The sequence below is a fragment of the Heptranchias perlo genome, chromosome 5 (assembly GCF_035084215.1).
Source record: "Heptranchias perlo isolate sHepPer1 chromosome 5, sHepPer1.hap1, whole genome shotgun sequence".
NCBI lineage: Eukaryota > Metazoa > Chordata > Chondrichthyes > Hexanchiformes > Hexanchidae > Heptranchias > Heptranchias perlo.
Genome location: NC_090329.1, coordinates 40,092,658 through 40,119,492, shown reverse-complemented (window position 1 = coordinate 40,119,492; position 26,835 = coordinate 40,092,658). Strand labels below are relative to the sequence as shown.

The 26,835-nt window shown below is 42.8% G+C and overlaps 1 protein-coding gene across 2 annotated transcripts in view; it reads right to left on the bottom strand.

The window, feature by feature from the left end:
- Window positions 1-26,835, bottom strand: part of LOC137321710 (V-type proton ATPase subunit C 1-B-like) — a 67,524-nt gene that overhangs the window by 21,316 nt on the left and 19,373 nt on the right. For both annotated transcript variants that reach the window (XM_067984270.1, XM_067984271.1), the window contains exons 6-11: window positions 26,205-26,296; window positions 20,222-20,320; window positions 20,050-20,118; window positions 12,832-12,924; window positions 9,998-10,091; window positions 1,488-1,585 (exon numbers count right to left, since the gene is read on the bottom strand). In XM_067984270.1, the coding sequence (XP_067840371.1) occupies window positions 1,488-1,585; window positions 9,998-10,091; window positions 12,832-12,924; window positions 20,050-20,118; window positions 20,222-20,320; window positions 26,205-26,296 (545 nt within the window). The remainder of the gene's footprint in view (window positions 1-1,487; window positions 1,586-9,997; window positions 10,092-12,831; window positions 12,925-20,049; window positions 20,119-20,221; window positions 20,321-26,204; window positions 26,297-26,835) is intronic.

The window sequence follows — 26,835 nt, the reverse complement described above, 5'->3', positions numbered from 1 at the left end:
GCCTCTGTAGTAATGCAAGTTCAGTATGGGGCTAGCAATCTATTGCACTTGTGTAAAGCAGCCACAACACAAACTTTTTTAAAAAAAAGCTTTGCCTATCTTCGGGGGTCCAAGCCAATCGTCTGACCTGGACTCCACAGTGGGGTTCACTTGTGCCCTTCTGGAGGCCAGTAGGCCTCATCTGACTCAACATACTGGCCTACAGTCTCAGACCAGAGAGTGAATTTCCACAAGGGTTCTCCCGCTTGTTCACCGTACCTTTGGCAGAAGGTTTTCCACTGCTCTTTGGCCAAAGTTACAATGGACAAATAGGAACTCCCAGCATAGGAAGCCCCCAACCCCTCTTCCACTGACATGGTTGACCTGACAAGACCAAGTAGGATTTCCCAAATGAGGTCTAGAGTATCCAGGTCCCAGCCTTTTTTCCGAGGCGTTCCACCAGATTCCTGTTGGAGTTTACAGCAGAAATACAGCAGAACAGATGAGGAAATTCAGCCCAAGAGAATAAAATCCACCTTAGTTCATATAAGGCATAACATTGTGCACAGAGAACCAAGTAGCAATGTAGATATCATCTGTGACTTCCTGGACTCTTGGGAAGCTTTGCAGATATTGCCCTCTTGGCTGCTGTTCGTCAGTCAAAGTGCTGAAGTCATTTCCACTGCTGAATGATGCATCTGTGACCTCTTTGATACATCTGTGAACAGCAAACTAAGGAATACCGTAGATGTCCCTAGTACTAGCCTGGAATAAGCTCAAAGCAAAAAAATTGAGAGCAAGTTGACTTTTATGACCACTGACAGTGTTGTACAGATGTTACATGCTGCATGGAGATCTTCCTGAAGGAGATGACAAAGCTCTGTCGCAGCCTCCCTGATAAACCTCAGCCTCTTGAGGCATATCACTTCTGTCGTTCCCAGATAGCTGTGTCTATTAGAGTAGATCCACTGTGATGCAGAGCAGCAGAATCTGATGGTGCATCATGCATGTCACCTGACATTACAGGCAGCCCTTTCCTGTTCTCGCTGTCTTCCTGTGCCAAGGCCAGTGCTGGTGGAGCACTGAATACAATCCCCATAAAAGTTTCAATTAAAATTAGCAGCAGCTCACCTTTTACTAAAGACTCCATGGGCTGCATAGACTGCAGCCTCTGTAGCAATGCCAGTTCAGTATGGGGGCTAGCAATCTATTATACATGTGATGTGCTAGCATTGCAATATGATGAACTATGCTCTTAACAAGCGATTATGCTAGAAAAAATAAGGACAATGACTCTCCTGCATGTCTTCAGCGCTGTAGCACTCAGACCCAACTTTCACCTCACAATAACATTTTACCTTTTGAAACCCACACTCAGGGCTCTGGAACTGACATTGAATACATTATTGTTCAATAACATGTGAATAGTGCAATCCAATAGGTTTTGGTGATAATATCTAAATGGAACTGCTTTCATTGATTTGTAGAGATTTAAAAAAATTACGTACCTAAGGACAGATTCAACAAAAACCCTTAAAGCCTTTATGTGAATCCAGGCAATATATGCTTCACTAAAATTAACTTTTAGCCAACGCAGCAAAGGACCCTGGAAATGAAAATAAAATAATAAATTTAGGTAGGTATATTTTATTGAAACTAAAACATATTTGTCACAAATCTTTTTTTGATATCTATGTGCTACTTTGTCCAAGGAATTTTATTCACTCATATTTTGAATTATACCACACGTGTAGGGGCTGATATTCATCTCCTTAATCCCCATGTGGGCCAGTTCATTGGGCACAATGGATCAGAAAAGGGGTGGAGATTCATAATGCCGGGTGTCTGCCCTTTTTGTGCATGATGTGGCTTTCTGGTGGGTCAGAGAGAAGGGGCTGGGCAATGGAAGCCCACACCTCATAAAGGAAGTAAGTTGAAAAGGCCTACTGAAAAGATTCATTCAACATTTTTAAGATAATTTCTGCACAATTTTTTCTGCTGTAACTTAGCTCCTCATAAGCATTTGTAACAATTGCACTATTACTGGCACCAATGGGTTTATCAATAGGAGTCCCCCATTTGATATGTTTGGAAGAAGAGGGGGACTAATAGAATGAGAACACACAGGTCAGACTGCACTAGAGGTGCTCTATGCCCACCAGCTGATACTCACACACCCATATCTGCAGAGGTGAACATACCTCACTGCCAGACAATTCGTAAATGAAGAGGCTCCCATTCTCAAGGCTGGTTGGAATAGATGTGTGTGAAAACTTGGTTAACCATTACCCTGGTTAATCAGGTCTTCACACATATCTGCTCCAACAGCATGTCATGCTTTACACAATGCTGCATGAAGAAAGCACACCAGGGTGATCTGCAGCCAGCAAAGACTGAATGGTTTGTGCCTGCAAAAGATGCCACCAATCATATTTGATACTATTGTTGCATCTACCTAGCAGCAATTGTGGGGAACTGTCTTCAAAGGGTCCAGGTCTGCAGAGATGCAAAACTATGCCATCTGCTGTAAGGACACCTACTGCTAACATGCAGCATAGGAATAGCATGACCAGTGACCATACCAGTCAACCACAGCCTTAAGCCTGCCTCTATCTCCTTCCAGGCATGCTGCACTGATACCTTAGAGTGGCACAGAGGCCAAGTCTCCTTATAACCACCTCATGCAGAGGCCAACAAATAGGTTCGGGTGCTAGACTGCTCCCTCACTTGTCTGCAGATTCAAGACTGCACCTTTGGTTTACTTTCACTCATCTAAATCTCCTGCGCCTTCAGCTTTGACAAAAGTTGCTAATGCTATAAGATTTTTTTTAAGCCTTTCTAAAAGCTTTCAGAATTTTTATCACTCTACTGTGCCACTTCTTTTATTGCCCCCGTCGCTTAAAATATTACGTACACCCAATTTTCTACTCTCACCACAGTGCTCCCTATACCTACCCAAATCTGCTCTTGGATCTGTGAGTAATTATGCAAATGAACTAATCCACAAAATGGGAGTGATACTAGCACATTGTCATTCTGGCAAGACTAGCTCCAGATCTTAACGATTTAGAACTGACTTACACCAGCAGACAGAGATCCGCTTGGTGGACTCTAAATTGGTGGCTTGTTTGCAAAAGTTTATTCTTAACCATTGCCACTTTTCAACTATCAAAGTTTCACCAAGCAGCAGTTGATGAACACACATATAAATGCAAGTTGTTTCTTTACTTTCTGTAACCACTTAGAGACAATGGGCCCAATATTAGGAGGGAGGCGGGTTGGCAGCGGGGGGTCGACTGGGCGCATGGGTAATGTGCCCAGTGAATCCGGGGTGCTCCGCACGCGATCGCAAGTAAATTGAAGCCACTTATCTTGGCTTCCGGGTTTCGCGCTGGAAAGCTGCGCAGCGGGCGGACTGCGCACCCGCATCATAGGCTGTCAGCTGAAGGAGCCCTATTTAAAGGGGCAGACCTCCAATGACTGATGCTGCAGAAAGGAGCCAAAATTACAACATGGAGCAGCCCAGGGGAAAGGCTGTTCCAAGGTTTAATGATGCCTCACTCCAGGTCCTACTGGATGGAGTGAGGAGGAGCGGGAGGACAGAGATCTTCTCCTCGGCAGACAGGAGGAAGTAGCCTGCCTCTGCCACACGAAGGCCTGGCTCGAGGTGGCAGAGGAGGTCACCAGCACCACCAACATATCACAAACCTGCATACAGTGCAGGAGGCGCTTCAATCACCTAAGTAGGTCAGCCGAAGAGAGTACATTTACTCATTCCCCTACACTCCATCTGCCACATCACTGCCCCCACCCCACATCTCCTTCTGCACTGCCAACACTACTCTATCACATCACTCCTCACACCCACTGAACCCTCATCCTCATCTTACCTGCACTTACTCACCTCGCCAGTACTCATCCCACCACTACCACTCAACCCAATCCTCATACAATCTCATGGCTCTATCTCAGACTCAACCTCTGATGCATCTCTTTCACAGTCAGCCTCACTCAACCTGCCACTACCTGTGCTGCAGCCACAGGGCATGCATCACGTGTGTGTAGTAGGAAGCCTAAGGCAAACGTGTCGTGAGCATGAAGGGGACGCACAGGGTGTTTGAGGGTTTGTCATGGTTTTTACTTATATTTGATTTCTGATCAACTCACATTACATATTATATTGTCACCACTACTGCCACTCTTGGCCATTCTTGACTGGCTTGTGCAATAATGCCCTTTCCTGAGGATCACAATGAAGACCCACACCTGATGCCACCCATTGTGTCACTGCAAAGTGGGTGTAGGTGTATTTGCAGAGCTCTTTTGTGCAGAAGACTGAGAGACGCCGGCGATGTCCCCGGTGGCACCCTGGAAGGATCCGGAGGAGAAGTTGTTGAGGGCAGTGGTGACTTTGACAGCAACAGGTAAGAAGATGGAGCTCGGGCCAGCCGGGAGCAGCTCGGCATGAAGGAGGCTGCAGATGTCCACGACTACATGTCGAGTGAGTCTGAGCCTCCATGTGCACTGCTCCTTAGAGAGGTCCAGGAAGCTGATCCTCGGTCTGTGGACCCTGTGGCGAGGGTAGTGCCTTCTGCGACGCATCTCTCTCTGCGGTTGCCCTCCCTCCTGCTGTGCAGGTGGATGTGCCACAGCACTGTGTTGTGGAGTTTCATGCGTCAGAGGTGGACGGCGTGGCTGGAGAGGCTGGTGATGATGTTCGTCCTCCGAGGAGGTCATGACTGCAGCTACAGCGGCCCCCATCCGGAAGATGTACATCTGAGGGGGTCTGCAAGGTAGGTAAATGTGTCTGCACACCGGGGTTGAGGTTGCAAGTTGTTGAATTTTATTGTTAGGAGGAGGGTGGTGCAGGCCAAACTTTGTCCCAAGTGACAGAGTGGCCTCCTGCAATGAGTGAGGGTCTCCCCCCACCACCTGTCAAATGGACATTTGCAGTTGCCACAGACTGGTGGCTGCAACACGTCCATTTCAACTGGGAGTGTTTCCCCCAGTACGGGAAATATGCTCAGTTTGGATGAAGATCCCACCCCTCCTAAAATATCCTCCAGATCAGGTCTCCTAGCGACTTGAAGTATCAAATTAATTGCTTTAAGAGGGATCCCACCGGCTTTAATTGCGTCATTGGGGAACCCGGAAGTGGGCGGGTTGGAGCCGGGCTCCGGACCCGCCCCGGGAATCCCCAATTTTCGGAGCCCCCCCCCCACCACGAACGCACCCACTCGGACGTCCAAAAATCAAGCCCAATGACAAGCCTTTAACCCTTCTGCCCAATAACAAGACTCAATGGGGGTGAAATTGGTCACCGCCAATAGCACAAAATGGACTGATAGTGAATCGCAGCCCGTTTCACACCGCGCCCGATTCTCTTTTCCACTGAAGTTAATGGAAAGAAAAATCAGGTGCAGTGTAAAGCAGGTTGCCAATTCGCTATCAACCTACTTTGTGCTACACACGGTGACTAATTTCACACCCATTATGTAGCACATTTCCCACTCTCAGTGAACCTGCCTTGTGCATTGTTAGCATTGATTGTAACCGTAAATCCATTTGCAAAGTAACGTATTTTCTTATAATTTATAGTGCTTGCCTAAAATTTACAGCATAAACAAGATAGATAATGAGAGCTGAAATTCCTCTGGAAGTGGATCTGGGGCTGGGTGGAACCGACAGATGTGACCTTGACCCCATCCCAAATTCCTGGGGCCAGGGGTTTTAGCATAATTTGGCCAGGTAACCATGCCATGTTCAACATAACTAGTGTGCTCGCCTCAGTGGAAAAGGGAAGGCTATCATAGCGGCATACTGTCACAGCATAAGTGGTGTTGCTGTGTCAACTTAAGATTGAGAATTTTTTAAAAAACCGTCCAAATTTAAAGTTGCTGCTTTCCCAATGGCAATCGATTGTCACAGGGAAATCAGCCTTTGTAAATAGCACTGCCCCCACTTCCGTCAGGATCAAGTCCTGACAATCAAGTATGCCTGCTTCATGCAGTGGGGCAGATGCGGTGGAATTGGAGGGAATTCTGACAGATAAGTTGTGCCTCTTTCTGTGATGTTCACATGGAAGGAGGTAGATGCAAGAATTGCTCACTGTCATTTCCAGTGGAATCTGGACACCTAGTAGAAAATGGGCAGTAACCTGGCGTAACCAGATGCCATCCCAAACTCTGCCCCTGACTATCCAGGGAGCAGAAATTTTAGCACTCAGGTGCTTACAGAAAATGAGGTACCAACAGAGGTAAGCTTATATAACTCACTAATTTTTGAATTACAAAGTTGAAGTCACTCAATGGTTTATTGTTCAATCCACCAAGTTTTGTGAACTTTTTGAAATTGATATGAAATATTTCAAAATATTGTAAAAGTCTTGACTATTGTGATTGTATTTGCAAATTCTAAAAAAGGGAAACAAGTGATTAAGGTGTATATTTTATACCTTCAAGTTATACCTTCAATCCCTAATAGTGGCCAACACTCTAATGCCCTGATAGATATGTATTTGCATGAACAATAGATGTTCACAGTTTTTTCAGCCAGCAACATTAGGTGGGTCAGAGTTACATGAGTGCAGAGCATGCCACACCTAGCCTAGCCAAAGCACCAGAACAATTGCAATTAGCTGAATTATCTGATCACTTAATTGTAGGAATGTGGCATGAAAAAAAGTGGATATTATGTGGGTATGAAAAGAAAATGGTGAAACAAGGGGCATACTGAATAAAAAGAAGAAAAAGATGCTATGATTATTCTTGCCTCCTCCAATCAACATAGTGGCAATAATCCAATGATGCATGGATGAACAAAGACAAAGGGGGCCTTGTGTCCAATGTAAATTATAATTGAAGACTTACAAACTGTGGAACAATGGTTTAGTTACTTGGATGTAATATTTATCAGTCACTCTTAAACCACTTTTCAAGGAGACTTGGTATTGCAGTGGGTTCGTACGCTGTACTTTCACCTCTGGTACCCTAATTTACATCTAGCCCTGAGCAATATGTTGAAAGTTTCCTCTCTCTGATAATCACAATAGTCTACACAGCACAAAGCTGTTTAGAATTTGGTACTGACCAGTAGGTCTCTTGTGGTGTTGCTCATGGTAAATCAGTAGATATGCTATTTTATAAGGAAATGAATATTGTACCATATAATTCACAGTATACTATTCTGTTGTTAAAGCCACAAGGTTTAATTACTGTAAATGAGGACACTCCTGGGGTCAATTACAGGTTAATTCCTCCTAAGCATATCCTGAGGTTAATTAGGTGGCCTTTGGCAAGTGGCTGTAAATCTAACTTCCTCCCCAAAGTCAGAAAAAGCAGCATGAAAGAACTGAGTTTCTTGCTCTATTTTAAAAGATTGTTTTGCATCTACAACCAAATGTGATGCCGGAAACATCATGGACCGAAAACTTTTATATTCACCAGTAGATTTTCCCTGTTATTCCTCACGATAAGTCGAAGAATAAGTTGTTTTATAATAGTGTATAATGTCCCACGACATTATCAGGACCATAATTTATGGTTACTGAATAAGTGAAATTTTATTTTTATTACATATATTCTTGGATTTTTACCATCAAATTCTGTGATTCTAGGTACCAGATGTACCTATTAGAAGTAGCAGCATTGCAGAATTGGGGAGTACTGCCATTTAGGAGTACTGGGGAAGAAGATGATGAGATCTAGCAACACTGAGAGGGGGAAATTCCTGGGGTTTGGGTAAGGGTGGGGTGGTGCTGCTTGATAGAAGTGGGGTGGTGGTGCTGGAGCTTGTAAGCACTGTGCTGAGATTTTTCAGGACTGGAAAGGTCTTGGAATTGAGGAGTACAGGGTTCCTTTGGGTTTGAAAATGTGGGGGTGGGGGAAAGGGGGATGGTTTGTGGCTTTGGCAGAACTGATGGTCTAGTAGCACTGGGAGAAGGGTTCCTAAGGTTCCTGAGATTCTTGGGGTTTGGGTTGAGTGATGCAATTTAGTATAAATGGGTGGGGGGGGGTGGGGATTTTAGAGTCTGGAGGCATCCTATAGGTGTCTCAAGGTTTGCAAGCATTGGGTCGAAAGGATCTCCAGGTAATGAAGTAGTGGGGAGGATATCTCCAAGTTATAGGAGCACTGGGGAGTTCTAGGAAATTGGTGCATTGGGGGGAGGTTGGTGTGTGGGAGCTTTTTGAGTGATGTATTAGGGCCTGGTAGTGGTGGGAAGGGACTCTCACGGTCTGGAAGCATTAGCAAATAGGTTCTTGAGTCTGAGAGCACTGTGGTCTTGAAGATATGGGTGTAGAGAGGTAATCTTGAAATGCATGAAATTGAGGGAGCAGGGTCCCAAAATCCACAAGGACTTGGGAGAATGAGCTATGACCATTGCAGGGGCATAGTCTGGCAGTATTAAGGGGCAGAGCTAGGATCTGTTGGCATCGAGGGAGAGAGAACCCAATAGAATGTGGCCTGGCCTCCCCTGTTCCTTTTCAGGCTTTCACCTACCCTCCCATTATTTTTGTGCTACTCACCCTCCATCTAAAACATGCTAATGAGTCTGGCACTATGATTTGAGATGAAGTTAGGGTTGTATCCATGGGGCAGGCGGAAAATCCACTTTGGCCAGCATCAACCCCCAGGAGGCTGCCACAGAAACTCAAAATTCAACAATTTCGGACACTTCAGGTTTGCAATTCCATCCTTTACATTCAAATTTCTCAGTAAATTTTATTTATGAATGTAAGTTTGTATTAGGTTGTGCAGCATACTGAATTCAAAATCCAAGCTGGCATGAATTGAACCCCTTCTAATTTATCTTCAAATTTGGCCCACTTTGGGTTTGGATATGCCTGTTACTTAAAATCAGTGTTAATTAATATGTACAGATAGATAAAATGAGATTTCTAACTTCATTGTCGTGCCACTAGTTCTTCCTCATTATGGTGGGTGTTTGGCTGGCACTTGTGGTTAGACCACAGTAGCAAAAGTATATTTTTAGAACCTGAAAAAAATATTTATTTTTTATTTCTATGTCTGGTGGACTATTGGTGAGACGTTTGACTGCTGATTGTTCATTGGTGAATGTGTTTATATATCTTGGTGGTCTGAAGGGGCAGATGGCTCTGAAATTCTGGGAGGGTTCTTCCAACCTCCTGCCATGACTTCAGTGGGAGATCACCGGAACCCCCGAAGAAATGGCGTAAATGGCTGAAAACGGCCATTTACACTGTTTCCCTGGGGGTTCTGCACATCTCCCGCCGAAGTTATGGCACTCCCGCAGAATTTCCAGACAATGTTTCCAGTCCCATGTTGTCCAGTGGAAATATGTTTGATCCGTGGGATTGAGTTCCCCATCGGACAGTGTAAATAAATTATATATTTGACACCTGGTAGTCTGGTAGAGGGAGAAATGCAACTATATTCATTGGCAATTTGCGTGTGTGTATCTAATCTCTGCTTGTCTAACACATGCATCTACCCCTGGTGATGCTGAGGTGATGTGCCCTTGGCTTCAGATTGCTAAGATCTAAATTTTGGGCCATAACAACATTTAAAAAATCATGGAACAAGGGAAGTTATTTGGTCATTCACAGGCCTTGTAGAATCTATTCTATCACAGAGTTTGAAGTTGACTGTCAAAGAAACAGAAACATTTATCCATATTGCACATATTGATCCACATTCCAGTTCAGATCTGTTTGAGCTTGACACCACCCCTATGTATTCTATGCTAATATGCCTCTGTGGGGTAAAATAGATGCAGTTTATATACTGGATTATAGGGGTTTTATTGTTTTTGTATATAATTTGGTGAAATTGTTTTTTAAGTTAGCACATGGTGTTTCATAAATTGTAACATACCATTGCATCAATTATCTTATATAGCTGGTGACAATATGTAGTATTTAAATTAATAATATTTTCCTAAACCCACTATTGGCATATTATGGATAAAGTAAAATTAGTTGCCCATCTATTTGCAAGTTACGAAAATCTGATTTTCTGACAGGAATACAGTACTCACATACTGTTGTTTCTTGTCTGCACTTAGTCGTGTCATTTCTTCCTTCTCGGCATGCAATTCCTCTTCACTGTAGCTAAATTCACGTACTACAAATCTAGCACAGAACATTTTTTTAAAACTCTGCTGCTATTTGTTTTTGAATTCACTTAAGAATTTAATTGCCAAAGCAACTGGGGTAGATTTTTATCACCACCACCTGGGCAGTAATCTGGCAGAGCGCCCTTTATAGAACCCAGCTGATTTTCATTTCATTGAAATCTTTGGAATGAAAATCAGGCAGGTTATTTAAAGCGTGGGGGATTCACTCTGTCAGATTAACACCCAGGTAGTGAAGACAAAAATCTACCCCATTGTCTTTTTAAAGAAGGTAACCATCAGGCTTCTCAGGTAACTCCTTAACCATAGAGTTCCTCAATGTTTTTGTTTCTGAGAAATCTTGACTTACAGGGTTTCTTCATGGAGTTGTCCATCTTAAGCAGTCTGTGGAGAGCAGATATACTGGGGTGTGCTCTGCCAAGGGAATCTCTTTAGTGAGTTTGTTCCAAAGAGCTCACAGATATAAGTCCTGGCTGAGTTTTCCCTTTTTTCCCCCCAAGTCTATTGACTAATGTCACTTCAGCATATCCACCCCAGGTAGATGACCTGAGACAAAGGTTAAGAGGGTTACATGGAGGCACCTTGTAAATGAAGATTTCTATAAAAAAAAATGAAATGTGGAAAAAAATGATTTATTGCCATGAAAGAACTATATGGACAAGTCACTATTAATAGATAGGGGAATGTCTATGGATGTAGTTTAAATGGCCTTCCAGCAGGCATTCAATAAGGTTCCACATAAGAGATTGTTAGCTAAAATTAAAGCTCATAGGATTGAAGGCAAATTATTGACCTGGTTAGGCGATTGGTTAGGCGGTAGAAGACAAAGAGTAGGGATAATGGGTATGTACTCGAATTGGAAGCAAGTGACTTGTGGTGTCCCACAAGGATATGTGCTGGGGCCTCAACGATTCACCATATTTATTAATGATTTAGATAAGACAATAGAGAGCCATATATTCAAATTTGCCAATAACACAAAGATTGGTGGCATAGTAAATAGTGTGGATGCGAGCATAAAATTACAAAGAGACATTGATAGATTAAGTGAGAGGGCAAAACTGTGACAGATGGATTTCAACACAGATAAGTGTGAGGTCATTCATTTTGGACCAAAAAAGGATAGATCAGAGTATTTTTTTAAATGGTGAAAAGCTAGGAACATTGGAGCTCCAAAGAGATTTAGGGGTCCATTTACACTGATCACTAAAATGTAGTGGTCAGATACAAAAAATAATTAAAAAGGCTAATGGGATTTTAGCCTTATATCTAAAGGGCTAGAATATAAAAGGGGAGGAAATTTTGTTACCGCTATACAAAGCCCTGGTTAGACCACATCTAGAGTACTGTGTACAGTTCTGGGCATCGCACCTTGGAAGGAGTGCAGCGCAGATTCACTAAAATGTTACCAGGGTTCCAAGGGTTAAATTAGGAGGCGAGATTACAAAAACTAGGCTTGTATTCCCTGGAATATAAAAGATTAAGGGGTGATTTGGTTGACGTTTTTAGGATTTTGAAAGGAATTGATAGGGTAGAGAGAAACTTTTTCTGCTGATGGTGGAGTCTAGGACAAGGGGACAAAACCTTAAAATCAGAGCCAGGCCATTCAGGAGGGAAGCTAGGAAATATTTCTTCACACAAAGGGTGGTAGAAGTGTCGAACTTTCTCCCACAAAAAGCAGTAAATGTTTGCTCAATTAATTATTTTAAATCTGCGAGCGATAGATTTTTGCTAGCCAAGGGTATTAAGGGATATGGAGCCAAGGCGGGTAAATGGAGTTAGTATATAAATCAGCCATGATCTCACTGAATGGCAGAACAGGCCCAAGGGGTTGAATGACCTACTCCTGTTCCTATGTTTCTAATAATGTTGATTGCATATGGTTACCTTCTTGTTTAAAGCAAAGCATACACACTATTAAATATGCTTTTTTACTGTAAATATAGATTTAAAAATGTTAATTGACAATTTTTATAGATATTGTACTGTAACAAATACTATATAGAAGGTCCTTATTCTGCATAATTCATCTGCCAATGCTCAAAGTACAGTGGCAAGACACAGAAAAACTGATATTGGTTTTTGTGTCATACCAGAGTTGTACATTTAATTTTGATATTCCTGATCCAATTCCTTAGTTGACTGTGTCCCTACCCACAACCCCCCCCCCCCCCAATATAGTATAATTACTGTTGCTGCCAGACTGAAAATTAAAGTATTAATTCCAATAGCACAGTTCCATTTTAATGCATCTTGCTCAAACAAATAATTCATTACCTGAAACTACAATTGTCATCTTCTCCGCAGCTATTTTCTGACATGTGGCACAGTCCCATATAGCACATACACCCGGGATTGGGGGGGCGGTTCTATTAGAACTGATTTTATTTTTCTTTGTGATACTTTTTTTGGGTCTTAGATGACTTACAAGCTATATGAGATTGCCGCTTACTAAATTTCTGAACATGCTTATTTCTGAATACGAGATAAATTGTTGCTCATTTTTCCGAATGTGCGTTACCAGTACCCAGAACATGCAGTGCATTAACCGCTAAGGCATCAGAGCGGTCAATAAATCCTCTCTAAATAAACTGAGTGACTCATGGAAGTGAAAATCAGTCCCATTGTATTTTCAGTCACAATTTTACAATTCAATCATTTATTCCAATTGGAAATACGAAAGGCAGAAGAATCAAATTATGATTGATAAAACTATTTAAAACACTTTCAAAACTTACTTGTTTTCTCTGGCTCTGATTTTGAATTCATCCATAGTTTTCTTGAAGAGAGTTACCGTAAAGAGGGCTCCCTCTGTATCTTCTATGATCATTCTGTGCATCAGAGAGATTTTGATGTTAGTTCAAAGAAACTTCTAGTTAACAGATTCAGAAAATAGTTTTTTTTTAAAAAGAGCACACTGATAATTGGTAGGCAGTTTGCCAGTGATGGTGCTGATGGCAAATCCACTACCATATACGATCTACATTTTACCCTGGTATGTGAAATCGCAACACTGAAATTTTAAATGCCTTCAGGGTAGGTTTTAGCACAGCAGACACCATTGTTCTCAGTTGCTAGTGATGCATAATGGATTGTCAATCTATGTGTGCAATAGGTTCATTTTGGGAGCTGTGGCTTAATATTTATTTTCAGAAAATTCATCACAATGTCTGATTGGAGACGAGCTCCACTGAAAACAGACGTCCAGGTCTCATTAACAAATGGGTGGTTGGGAGTTAAAATCACATTAAGTAGTCTGGATAGGCCCAGCTTCCTCATCTGTATCAGCAGTAGAACCCCCCAGAAAACAAGAACATTTAGTTGCAGGTAAATAGTATGTCAAATCTTTGAAGACTGGTCCATTTGCCCTCTTCTCCAAGCAGTGGTGGTAGTTCAAACCACTGGCATTCAAGGATATGGCAAAATCAAACACATGAAATAATGCTTTTTACCAGTTACTACAAGTGGTAGCTGTAGTTACCACTTGTGTGCTTCCAGCTATGGCTCTGTGCTTGATCTACTCATGATTTTTAAATCTATCTTTTCCTCCCTTATTTTAAGTCTCCACAGACAATACACCATTGCCCAATTTTATAAATGATGTGGAGATGCCGGTGAAGGACTGGGGTTGACAATTGTAAACAATTTTACAACACCAAGTTATAGTCCAGCAATTTTATTTTAAATTCACAAGCTTTCGGAGGCTTCCTCCTTCCTCAGGTGAGGAAGGAGGAAGCCTCCGAAAGCTTGTGAATTCGTTCACCTGAGGAAGGAGGAAGCCTCCGAAAGCTTGTGAATTTAAAATAAAATTGTTGGACTATAACTTGGTGTTGTAAAATTGTTTACAATTTTATAAAGGTAATGTTCAATATAATGCAACATTTGCCCAATTTAACCGTAAATATTATTTTGAGGAAATTAAACAACTGACTTTTGGACTTAATGAAAGATTGACTTTAACAGGATTCACCAAGAGTAAAAATCAAGTGTTACAGCCCTAATTGTAATTATTAGAAATGTTTTATTGGTACATACATCCAAATTGGCTGGAATTTTCCATTCATTCATAATGCATGAAGGGAAAATTCCACTACACAGTACCTAACCTAGTTCTAAAGTGCACATTATAATGCAGCTTTCAAAGTTAATTATTCCTATCATATAGTACCCTCAGCACGCATAAATAAATCACATTTTCTGAAACACTTGTAGGAAAAGTGTTCTTTTATTATATTCGTTCACAAAATGTAATATATTTAATAAAATTAAATGATTATAAGCAGAGTCCCCATAATTGGAAAAAATAAATGGAAAGTGGTATTAAGTGTCATTTAAGCTTCTTAAAGACTAGTAGCAAGGCCAAGATTTTTCTCTCAATAATGTTCAATCTGTTTACCTAACATGCTGATGATTCTTCACCCCTAGCAATGACTAGCAGACAAAAATATTTGAATGGTTGCTTGGCAGTGTGCTGGTAGCATTTAGATCAGAAATACAGTCACAATTAAGGAGAGGGACAAATGCTTAGCCAATGATTAGTAGTAGCTGGGTTTCAATTTAAATAAATGTTATTCCTATTGCTTTCCCCTCTTTTCTGAATATTGTTTGAACGCATGACGAGAAACTGTCCCCATCCAGGGCAAAATTCCATTGATGTTAAAGAGACATGGGGCTTTTTAAAAAAAAAATAGATAGATCTGCACAGCTGCGTCATTGATATTTGTACCACTGATACCAGGAGACCAAAGTCAGGTGAGCAATTCCCATGCTCAATTATCAAATATAACTCCAGTTAGTAGGTCAAGAGTGGTAGCAGCAAAATAATTTTACCTAGTGATTGCTTTTTTCTGCTGCTCAGTAAAACGCATTCAAAAATCTGGTTTCATAATTATTAACAAGATAATAATCTAGGCCTAGGTTTTATTTTCCTTTGTAAACATTAAGGGTTTTGCATCTTTTTCTTCCTTATTTTCTCCCATTTCAAGTTCCCACCAGAGTCATAAAATTGCTATGGCTGAGAATGAGGTAAGAGATTGGTCTGGTAGATACTTCCATCTGATCTTTTCTCTCTCCTGCGAGTAACACGTGACCTTCCACAATAGCACATCAGATGTTGGAACTGAATTTAGGATTGAACCTGCATCCCACCACTTTGTGCAGCCATGACTTGATACCCCAATGTACAATGTCTCTGCGTCATCACATCTAGGCCTATGTTCTTATAATAATTTATAAAGGCAAATCATGTTTAACTAACTTGATTGAGTTTTTTGATGAGGTAAAAGAGAGGGTTGATGAGGGCAATGCGGTTGATGTGGTGTATATGGGGCCCGATATTAGGAGGGCGGCGGGTTCTCAGTGGGGGGGGTCGATTGGGCGCGTGGGTAACGCGCCTGGTGAAATCAGTGTGCTCCGCACGGAATCGCAGGCTAATTGGAGCCACTTACCTGTGCTTCCGGGTTTCCCGCTGGTAAGCTGCGCAGCAGGCGGACTGCGCATGCGCAGCAAGGTCTGTCAGCTGGAGGAGCCCTATTTAAAGGGGCAGTCCACCAATGCTCCTCCTGCAGCAAACAACCCATGCTGAACCATGGAGCAGGCCAGAGGGAAGGCTGCTCCAAGATTTTCAGACTCCTCACTCCAGGTGCTGCTGGATGGGGTGAGGAGGAGGAGGAGGAGGAGGAGGAGGAGGAGGAGGGAATGGGAGGAAGTGCCCTCCCTCCACCACGAAGAAGGCCTGGCTGGAGGTGGCCGAGGAGGTCACCAGCAGCGGCAACGTGCCACGGACCTGGGTCCAGTGCAGGAAGAGATTTAATGACCTAACCAGGTCAGCCAAAGTGAGTATACTTACGCATTCTCCCACACTCCGTCTTCCACATCACCTCCACCACCACACAACCCCTTCTGCACTGCCACCACAATGCTCTCACATCACTCCTCACATCCACTCAATTATCATCCTCACCTTGCCTGCACGTACTCACCGCCCCTGTCCCCATTCGAACACTACCATGCACCCCAATCCTCATACAATATCATGGCTACGTTGCACACGCACCCTCCCATGCATCTCCCGCACGCTCAACCCCACCCACACCAATGCATGCAGCGGCTCACCATGCAACCATCACTCAATCACTCCTCTGTGTTTTGCCTTGATAGGAGAGATCCCAGACCGCCCGGGAGAGAGCATGGACCGGAGGGGGCCCGCCACACCAGGTGGCACTAACAGACGCAGAGCAGCAGGCATTGGACATCAGCCGCACGCTGGAGTGCCTGTCCGTGGCAGATGTTGAGGCTGGGATTGCACAAGCGGCCGGTGACAGAAAGCTAACACTCAGCGCTCATGATAGCAATTGATCTTAGCATCACTTGGCATCTGCAGCACCTCAACATCTGTCCATATGCCTAATATTGCTTTCTGTTCTCTTGCAGGCCCATCTGCGAGCGCCGTAACCGTGGAGGGCGATTCCTCAGAGGACCTGCTGGCCTCTGAGGGTCCATCGTCACATCTGAGCCATGCATCCACCAGCGCATATACACACACCTCGGTGGGTCCCCGTCCTCACTTAGTTGGGCTTGCACATGGTGAGTCACCACGCACATGAGCACGAGCAGACTCTGGTGGCAGGGGCAGCCGTGGAGAGTCTGCGTCGGTGGGAGCACTCTTCTCCAGGCTCTGTTCAGCTGGACCCAGATGCTGAACCCTGGGGGCCAGCCGTGAAAAGGAGAATCGTCGAGGGGCAGCAGCACATTGCCGAGGCACTGAAACAGGTGCCACGCGCACTCTCCACAATTGCGCAGAGGATGGAGGAGTCCAACTCCTGCATGAGGGGAATGGTGGCACAGGTACAGGAGGGTATCTCCGAGATAGTGTCGCAGGGACATGAAGGCATCTCTGAGATAGTGTCGCGGTTAGTTGTGGGAATGTCTGCAATGGAGGAAAGGCTAGCCTCCATCGAGCTTCAAGCCCGGCTCAACAATGAGTCCATTCAGGCCCTGACAACGACCGTTCAGATTCAGGGTGAGCAACATTCTGCCGCCTTGAACAGGCTGACAGATACTTTACAAGTGGCCTTCCAAGGCCCCACACAAGTCCTCCAAACTGCCGTCCAGCAGGGTGGAAGGAGTGATGTGAGCCTGGGCCACGAGAGGGATGATGGTGAAAGGGGACATGGAAGTGGGGACGCCACTCAAAGTGCTCCCATGTCTCACCCGTTGCCCACCTCTCAACCAGTACCCGCAATGCTGCCCCCTCTCCAGGTGACTGAGTCTGCCCCTGCACAGGTGCAGGTGGAGCAGTCTTTGGAGGGGCCCTCACGGGCACCGAAACCCAGAGGGCGTCGGCCCAAAACATCTCCTCGGTCAGGGCATGGACAAGAGCAACCTGCCACTACCCCTGCTGAAGCCATAGGGGTAGCACCACGTAGGGGTTCCTGGAAACGCAAGGCGAAGGTTTTGTGAGCACAAGGGTGTCTGATGATTTGTCATGTTTTTTTATTTATATTTGTTTTCTTTCACATGCACAATAAATATTGTTATTATCACCACTACTGCCACGTCTTGCCCATTCTTGATTGGCTTGTGGAATAGGTCCCTTTCATGTGGTTCACCATGAACACGCACACTTGATGCCACCCATTGTGTCACTGCAGAGTTGGTGTAGGTGTATTTGCAGGGCTCTTTTGTGCAGACGACTGAGAGACGTCGGCGATGTCCCCGGTGGCACCCTGGAAGGATGCGGAGGAGAAGTTGTTGAGGGCAGTGGTGACTTTGACAGCGACAGGTAAGAAGATGGTGCTCGGGCCAGCCGGGAGCAGCTCGGCATGAAGGAGGCTGCAGATGTCCACGACTACATGTCGAGTGACTCTGAGCCTCCGTGTGTACTGCTGCTCAGAGAGGTCCAGGAAGCTGAGCCTCAGTCTGTAGACCCCGTGGCGTGGGTAGTGCCCTCTGCGACGCATCTCTCTCTGCGGTTGCCCTCCCTCCTGCTGTGCAGGTGGATGTGTCACAGCACTGTGTTGTGGAGCTCCACGTGTCAGAGGTGGAAGGCGTGACCAGCGAGGCTGGTGATGCAGTTTGCCCTCCGAGGAGGTCATGACTGCAGCTACGGTGGCCCCCATCCGGAAGATGTACATTTGAGGGGGTCCGCAAGGTAGGTACATGTCTCTGGACACCGGGGTAAGTGTCCAAGTTTGTGAATTTTATTGTTAGGAGGAGGTGGTAGAGGCCAAACTTTGTCCAAAGTGACAGAGTGGCCTCCTGCAATGAGTGAGGGTCTCCCTCCCCCACCCCCCCCCACCCCCAACCTGTCAAATGGACCTTTGCAGCTGCCACAGGCTGATGGCTGCAACACGTCCATTTTAACTGGGAGTGTTTCCCCCAGTACGGGAAACAGTCTCAGTTAATTTCAAAATCCCAGCCCTCCTAAAATATCAGGTCAATCAGGTCTGTAAACGACCTGAAGTACCTGTTTAAGTACTTAAAGTGGCGTCCCGCCAGCTTTAATTGCCGGCGGGAGTCCCACATGCGGGAGCTGCGCGCACATGTCATGGGGAACGCGGAAGTGGGCGGGTTGGAGCCGGGCTCCAGACCCGCCCCGGGAATCCCCGATTTTCGCAGCCCCCCCGCCATGAACGCACCCGATCGGGGGTGCGAAAATCGAACCCATGGACTTCCAAAAGGCGTTTGATAAAATGTCACATAATAGGCATGTCAGCAAAGTTGAAGCCCATGGAATAAAAGGGGCAGTGGCAGCATGGATACGAAATTGGCTAAGAGACAGGAAACAGAGAATAGTGGTGAATGGTTGTTTTTCAGACTGGAGGACGGTATACAGTGGTGTGCCCCAGGGGTCGGTACTAGGACCATGGCTTTTCTTGATATATATTGATGACTTGGACTTGGGTGTACAGGGCACAATTTCAAAATTTGCAGATGACACAAAACTTGGAAGGGTAGTGAACAGTGAGGAGGATAGTGATAGACTTCAAGAGGACGTAGACAGGCTGGTGGAATGGGCAGATACGTGGCAGATGAAATTTAACACAAGTGCGAAATGATACATTTTGGTAGGAAGAACGAGGAGAGGCAATATAAACTAAAGGGTACAATTCTAAAGGGGGTGCAGGAACAGAAAAACCTGGGGGTATATGCGCACAGCTCGTAGAAGGTGGCAGGGCAGGTTGAGAAAGCGGTTAAAAAAGCATACGGGATCCTGGGCTTTATAAATAGAGGCATAGAGTACAAAAGCAAGGAGGTTTTGATGCACTTTATAAAACACTGGTTCGGCCACATCTGGAGTATTGTGTCCAATTCTGGGCACTGCGCTTTAGGAAGGATGTGAAGGCCTTAGAAAGGATGCAGAAAAGATTTATTAGAATGGTTCCAGGGATGAGGGACTTCAGTTACGTGGATAGAGTGGGGAAGCTGTAGTTGTTCTCCTTATAGCAGAGAAGGTTGAAAGGAGATTTGATAGAGGTATTTAAAATCATGAGGGGTCTAGACTGAGTAGATAGAGAGAAACTCTTCCCATTGGCAGAAGGGTCGAGAACCAGAGGACACAGATTTGAGGTGACTGGCAAAAGAACCAAAGGCGACATGAGGGAACACCTTTTTACGCAGCGAGTGGTTGTGATCTGAAATGCACTGCCTTAAAGGGTGGTGGAGGCAGATTCAATCATGGCTTTCAAAAGGAAATTGGATAAGTACTTGTAGGGAAAGAATTTGCAGGGCTAGGCAGAAAGGGTGAGGGAGTGGGACTAGCTGGATTGCTCTTACGGAGAGCCGGCACGGGCTCGACGGGCAAAGGCCTCCTTCGGTGCTGTAACCATTCTATGATTCTGTAACATTTTTGTTGAGAAAAAATTAAGTGATAAGTTATTTGTTTAATAAGATTCCTCATACTATAATACACAAAACATCTTTCCACTTATGTAAATTATTCTTTATAAACTTACTTGGTTGATCGAGGAACCACCATGTCAGACAGGGACTCATATGTCTTTTGCCAGTTGATGTAATTGGACCTAATGCATACCAAGAGTAATAAAAATAATAGTTAGTTATAAAAGCATTTAATGGGACAATCAAAGCACAGTTGCACCAACTCATACCATGCAGGGAACTTACTTTGGGACAAAAGCCAGAAGAGTAGTGAGATATTCTGAATCTAACACAAAATCTTCCTTATTTACAATGTCTGCCAAGGTACGGGTCAAAAGGCTACCCCTAAAAAAAAACATGAACGGAGAAAATCAGGCCACAGTTAGTGAGTATAAGATACAAAGTCAGTGCTTTGGCACCTTAACATTTTATATGTTCCATTTTTGTATCAGATGATATGTGTCAGCCTCTTCTTCTGTAAGCATAGATGCACCATATACAAATTTCCTGTCATTGTGCTATTGGCATATTGAATCACCTGGGTGTAGCACCATAGAGGAAAATCAGGCAGGAGGATCACATGCTGTTCATAGAAAGCCATAGAATCCTAGAAGGTTACAGCGCGGAAGGAGGCCATTCGGCCCATCGAGTCCATGCCGGCTCTGTAGAATCATAGAAGTTTACAACATGGAAACAGGCCCTTCGGCCCAACATGTCCATGTCACCCAGTTTATACCACTAAGCTAGTCCCAATTGCCTGCACTTGGCCCATATCCCTCTATACTCATCTTACCCATGTAACTGTCCAAATGCTTTTTAAAAGACAAAATTGTACCCGCCTCCACTACTGCCTCTGGCAGCTCGTTCCAGACACTCACCACCCTTTGAGTGAAAAAATTGCCCCTCTGGACCCTTTTGTATCTCTCCCCTCTCACCTTAAATCTATGCCCCCTCGTTATAGACTCCCCTACCTTTGGGAAAAGATTTTGACTATCTACCTTATCGATGCCCCTCATTATTTTATAGACTTCTATAAGATCACCCCTAAACCTCCTACTCTCTAGGGAAAAAAGTCTCAGTCTATCCAACCTCTCCCTATAAGTCAAACCATCAAGTCCCGGTAGCATCCTAGTAAATCTTTTCTGCACTATTTCTAGTTTAATAATATCCTTTCTATAATAGGGTGACCAGAACTGTACACAGTATTCCAAGTGTGGCCTTACTAATGTCCTGTACAACTTCAACAAGACATCCCAACTCCTGTATTCAATGTTCTGACCAATGAAACCAAGCATGCTGAATGCCTTCTTCACCACCCTATCCACCTGTGACTCCACTTTCAAGGAGCTATGAACCTGTACTCCTAGATCTCTTTGTTCTATAACTCTCCCCAACGCCCTACCATTAACGGAGTAGGTCCTGGCCCGATTCGATCTATCAAAATGCATCACCTCACATTTATCTAAATTAAACTCCATCTGCCATTCATCGGTCCACTGGCCCAATTATCAAGATCCCGTTGCAATCCTAGATAACCTTCTTCACTGTCCACAATGCCACCAATCTTGGTGTCATCTGCAAACTTACTAACCATGCCTCCTAAATTCTCATCCAAATCATTAATATAAATAACAAATAACAGCGGACCCAGCACCGATCCCTGAGGCACACCACTGGTCACAGGCCTCCAGTTTAAAAAACAACCATCTACAACCACCCTCTGTCTTCTGTCATCAATCCAATTTTGTATTCAATTGGCTACCTCACCTTGGATCCCGTGAGATTTAACCTTATGTAACAACCTACCATGCGGTACCTTGTCAATCCAGCTAGTCCCACTGCCCCACCCTGTCCCCGTAGCCCTGCACATTTTTTTCATTTCAAGTACTTATCCAGTTCCCTTTTGAAGGCCATGATTGAATCTGCCTCCACCACTCCCTCGGGCAGTGCATTCCAGATCCTAACTATTCGCTGTGTAAAAAAGTTCTTCCTCATGTCACCTTTGGTTCTTTTGCCAATCACCTTAAATCTATGCCCTCTGGTTCTTGACTCTTCCACCAATGGGAACAGTTTCTCTCTATGCACTATGTCTAGTCCCTTCATGATTTGAACACCTCTAACAAATCTCCTCTCAACCGTCTCTGTTCCAAGGAGTACAATCCCAGCATCTCTAGTCTATCCAAGTAATTTAAGTCCCTCATCCCTGGAATCATTCTAGTAAATCTCCTCTGCACCCTCTCTAAATCCTTCACATCTTTCCTAAAGTGTGGTGCCCAGATCTGGACACAGTTGTGGCCAAACTAGTATTTTAGAAAGGTGCATCATGACTTCCTTGCTTGTGTACTCTGTGCCTCTATTTATAAAGCCCAGGACCTCGTATGCTTTTTTAACCGCTTTCGCAACCTGCCCTGCCACCTTCAACGATTTATGCACATACACCCCCAGATCCCTCTGTTCTTTCACCCCTTATGGATTGTGCTCTCTAGTATATATTGTCTCTCCTCATTTTTCCTACCGAAATGCATCACCTCGCATTTTTCCACATTAAACTTCATCTGCCAGGTGTCCGTACATGCCACCAGAGTGTCTATGTCCTCTTGAAGTCTATTGCTATCCTCTTCACTGTTTTGTGCCATCCACAAATTTTGAATTTTTAAGTGAGCCTGCCCAATTTCCTATCCATTTAAATTAATGTTTTTTTCTCTGTACACTGCAGTCAGGTAATCCAATATGCCCAAGCACAGTAACAGCAAAATTGCCTCCTTTGTTGGGCTGTAAGTTCACTATATATCAAAAGCAGAACAGATCAAATATTAAATTAACAAGCTAACTATTTTAAATGTCTGGAATAATTTAATTAATGCAGCCGCTATGATTACATCACCTTCAGAAAATAATATTATACAAACCATTTCTTTATAAGCAATTGTATTTGCTTTATATCATTAAAAGTGCAATCAGAACTTTAATATAATTCTCCATTGACCAGCTATATAAATTCAATGACAATGAATTATTAAATTAATTATGTGGTTGTGATTTAAACAATGTATTATCTTCCAGGACACCATTTTAATCTTCCCTTCCTATAAATATCTAATTTTTCATGTTTATTGTTTCCTTTTCACCAATTACTGATATTTTAGTACAAGAAAATTCTTGCACAGTCAAGCTGGCGAGTCTTGCATTTAATTTTATTCTAGTGAATTTTTAAAATATATTGCAAAGTTGCACACTTTCTAAAGTGAAAGGAAATCACTTATTCACTTTAGTTAACCATAGGCCCAGCTCAATTTAGCTTGGGTTAGAGAGTAATTGGATTCCTCCAAGTAAGTTAATTTAACTCAAATGGAATCCAATGTCCCTCTGACCCTCAGTGCAATGTTTAACTGTGAGACAGTTTTGTTTAGAGGAGTTAGTGGAGTTATTATTAACCAGCTAATCTAAACTAAACAATGTTAGAGATCTCTATTTGATTTCATTTGGGTTGGAGGAAGATTGGACTCTTTCCAATGAAAGCAATTAGCTTCATTTCATCACTTGCCAGGTAGAAGAAAATTCTTCCTTTACAGCTTTTTTTTCATAGTTTCTGATTGCAACATCACTAAAAACAATAAAACTGTACTCCTTCAGGACCATGTAAATAATTAGTCTTTGAGCTATTAGTCAGTAATCTTTAGAATAAGACAATTAAGTACTTGAAAGGAAAAAAATTGCAGGGGTACGGAGATAGGGCGGGGGTGTGGGACTAGCTGGATTGCTCTTGCATAGAGCCGGATTGGACTCGATGGGCTGAATGGCCTCCTTCCGTGCTGTAAACTTTCTATGATTCTATTCTATGATTCTAAGTGTAAGGCACCTTATTTAAATTGTTGCCCAATTAACCTCAAATATATATCCAATGCTCATATTATTTTGACAGCTAATGAAACAAATAATATTTGTGTTGTAATTGTCTTGAGAGTGTGTCCAGATTGTAGAATTGAAATAACTTTCAAAAGAATAATAATTGGTAATAAAAATGCAACTTTATATAAAGATCACTAAGATGTATTAATAAAGATTTGAATAAAGGCTTGTGAAAAGTGGAACTGGTGGAAGCAGATTCAAATTCAATTGTGGCTTGGAATTGGATAAATACTTGAAGGGAAAAAATTTGCAGGTCTACGGGAAAGAGCAGGGAAATGGGACTAACTGGATCGCTCTTACAAAGAGCTGGCATAGGCTCGATGGGCCCAATGGCCTCCTTCTGTGCTGTAACCATCCTATGATTCTAAAAACCTAGGGGAAAAGATTCTGCAACTTTACTTACTGCCCTTAACAATACACCCTTCAATTCCAAGTAATATTTTGTTCTTTTGTGTTAAGATGCTTTTAAAAATCTGATATGCATTGTGGTAAAGCAATAACATTTGCCATATACTAATAACACAGCCTTGTTGAAATCATCATTCTTCATATACCAATTTTACACCCTATTAGGTGTCAAAAAATATCAATGTTTAAGTGTAGTACATTTATTTTTATTTTTAAGTCATTTGTTTTTTCAATCATCTTTATTCAAGTATCACTGCATACAATCCATCACAATCCTCTCATTATAACAGACTTTTTCCTTCTGCACAATTATAAGCCTCTTCCAAGATGCACTGATGAGTTACCCAGTGAATATTGGAGCCATACAGACAATGAAGGTCCCAGATTCTCTGCTAAGTTAACTAACAGTGGTTGGGGCTCCAAAACTGAGCTCAAATAGGTAATTGAAATTGGTCAATGCCAGTAATGTAAAACGGGGTGATAGAAAATCAACAGCCCATTTTACACCGCACCACATTTTCTTTTCCGTTGACTTCGCTTCATTCATAAATTCGCTATCAGCCCTTTTTGCACTATTGGCATTGACCAATTTCACCCCTTAGTTTCTGTGATAAAGAAAGGAAAATTGTCCTGCTCCTAATCACTATCTAGTGACCCCTGCTGGAACTGCACATGTGTCAAAGCACACACATGAATAATGGACATTTGGGTAAGGTTCTGGTAAGTGGTGCAAGTGAAAATATACCCCACCAAGGAGTCAATGTGTTCAGGAGAGAAGAGGAAAGGTGAAAACTAGCAATAGTTTTTTTTAAAAAATACATTAAAAAGTCTCTTCCAAATACCTATTGACCACTTTAAGGTCATTGTAAACTGCCACTTAGTGTCTAGTCCTGCCAAAAAAAAATCTAGATTCAAGTAAAACATTAAAACATCTAATAAGTTATCAAAGACAAATCTCCTCCAAACCACTGTTTAAAAATACAACCAATATTCCATATTAGTTAATTATGATCAACCCATTCTACAGAAACAGATTAATATTTTGTCTCTATTAAATCTTCTGTTTGGTGCATTGTTGATGTCCCAATCTTTGAAATTGTTGTTAAATGTCAATATTGGATGCAGCTATCGATTTGTTATGTGTAAACGCCTTCTTTTTATTACATAGAATTTACAGCATAGAAACAGGCCATTCAGCCCAACTGATCTCCTCCCACTCTACTTCATCTAACCCTATCTTTTATTTAAGTTTTTAATTTTATAATTCAGACAGTTATCTAATAAAATTCCCACGTCCAAAAATAGTCATTCAGCAGTACACAATTTCTTGGTTTAGCCATGTTTTAGAAAGTGGACTTTTGTTGTCCTCTTATTTTTTTTTAAAATACAATGTTAAATTAAGTTATGCGGAACATTCAAATTCAATGATTGGACAGGGTGTAGGGAATAATACCAAAAAACATGACACACTTTCCAGCCTACAGGTGGAAACCGTACACGAGAGGGCACTCCTGATTTAAATTGTGCTCTGTAGCTTTGCATGAAAATTCAGTCATATGAGGGTAACTTTCAACTTTGGCAGGGGTGTAAAACTGGCGGTATTGGATCGGCCACACGTTATACAACCCGACCGATTTTCCTTTCCAGTTTTAGGCTGCCGCCTAAGTTGAAAGTTACTCCCATAATGATCAATACCCCCATACATCAGTCGTACCAGGTAGAAAAGAAACGCGCCAGTAATGCTTGTATCTGCACTAGAGAATATCAGCGTCATAGTACACTGCTTATTTGTAAATCTCATGAGTTTGTAATAACAAGACTTGTATCTGTAGTTGGTCCATTTTTCAAACACCTGGGCTTGTAGTTTTCCACCATACATTGATTTATTAAGAAATGACTCCTATTTACATACACTGCTTTTCTTTCCAGATTTTGTAGGTTTCCCTTGGTGTTGTTATATGTCATTGCACGAGACTTTAAATCAGTATCAATCTGTGAGATTTGCTGAAAATAAGAAACATAGTGAAGTTATTTTGTTCTTTGATGCCATTATTTTCAAATATTTCATAGTTGATCTTTTCTTTTAAATAATACTTTAAGTATTTAGAAGAACCAGATGAAAAGTAGCCATTTTTGGCATGTAAGCAGATACAATTTTAGGAGGACAGGGGTGTACACCAGTATCCATCCAAGTATGTGAGAAACACTATCACAACGCCTGACTCTGTAATCCAAGCTGCTGGGGGTAGGTTGGTGAAATTTTCCCAGTTATACTGGGTACATTCTGTGGGCCTTCATATGTTACCCATGTCCTTTAAAGTGAAGCAAAAGTAGGCAAGACAATGGGTGAAACTTGGCAACTGAATAGGGGATGTAGCAGCTGGAATGATTGGAATGGTTGGTAGGAGTGGAGCAATTCAGCTCAGTCTGCTGCCAAGTTACACTCCCATGCATCTATTTTGGTCCTAGCACACAAACAATTGCAATGTTTTGCAATGGCTATCAACTTGACAGCCATTATTCAAGTAGATTACACTGAAAAT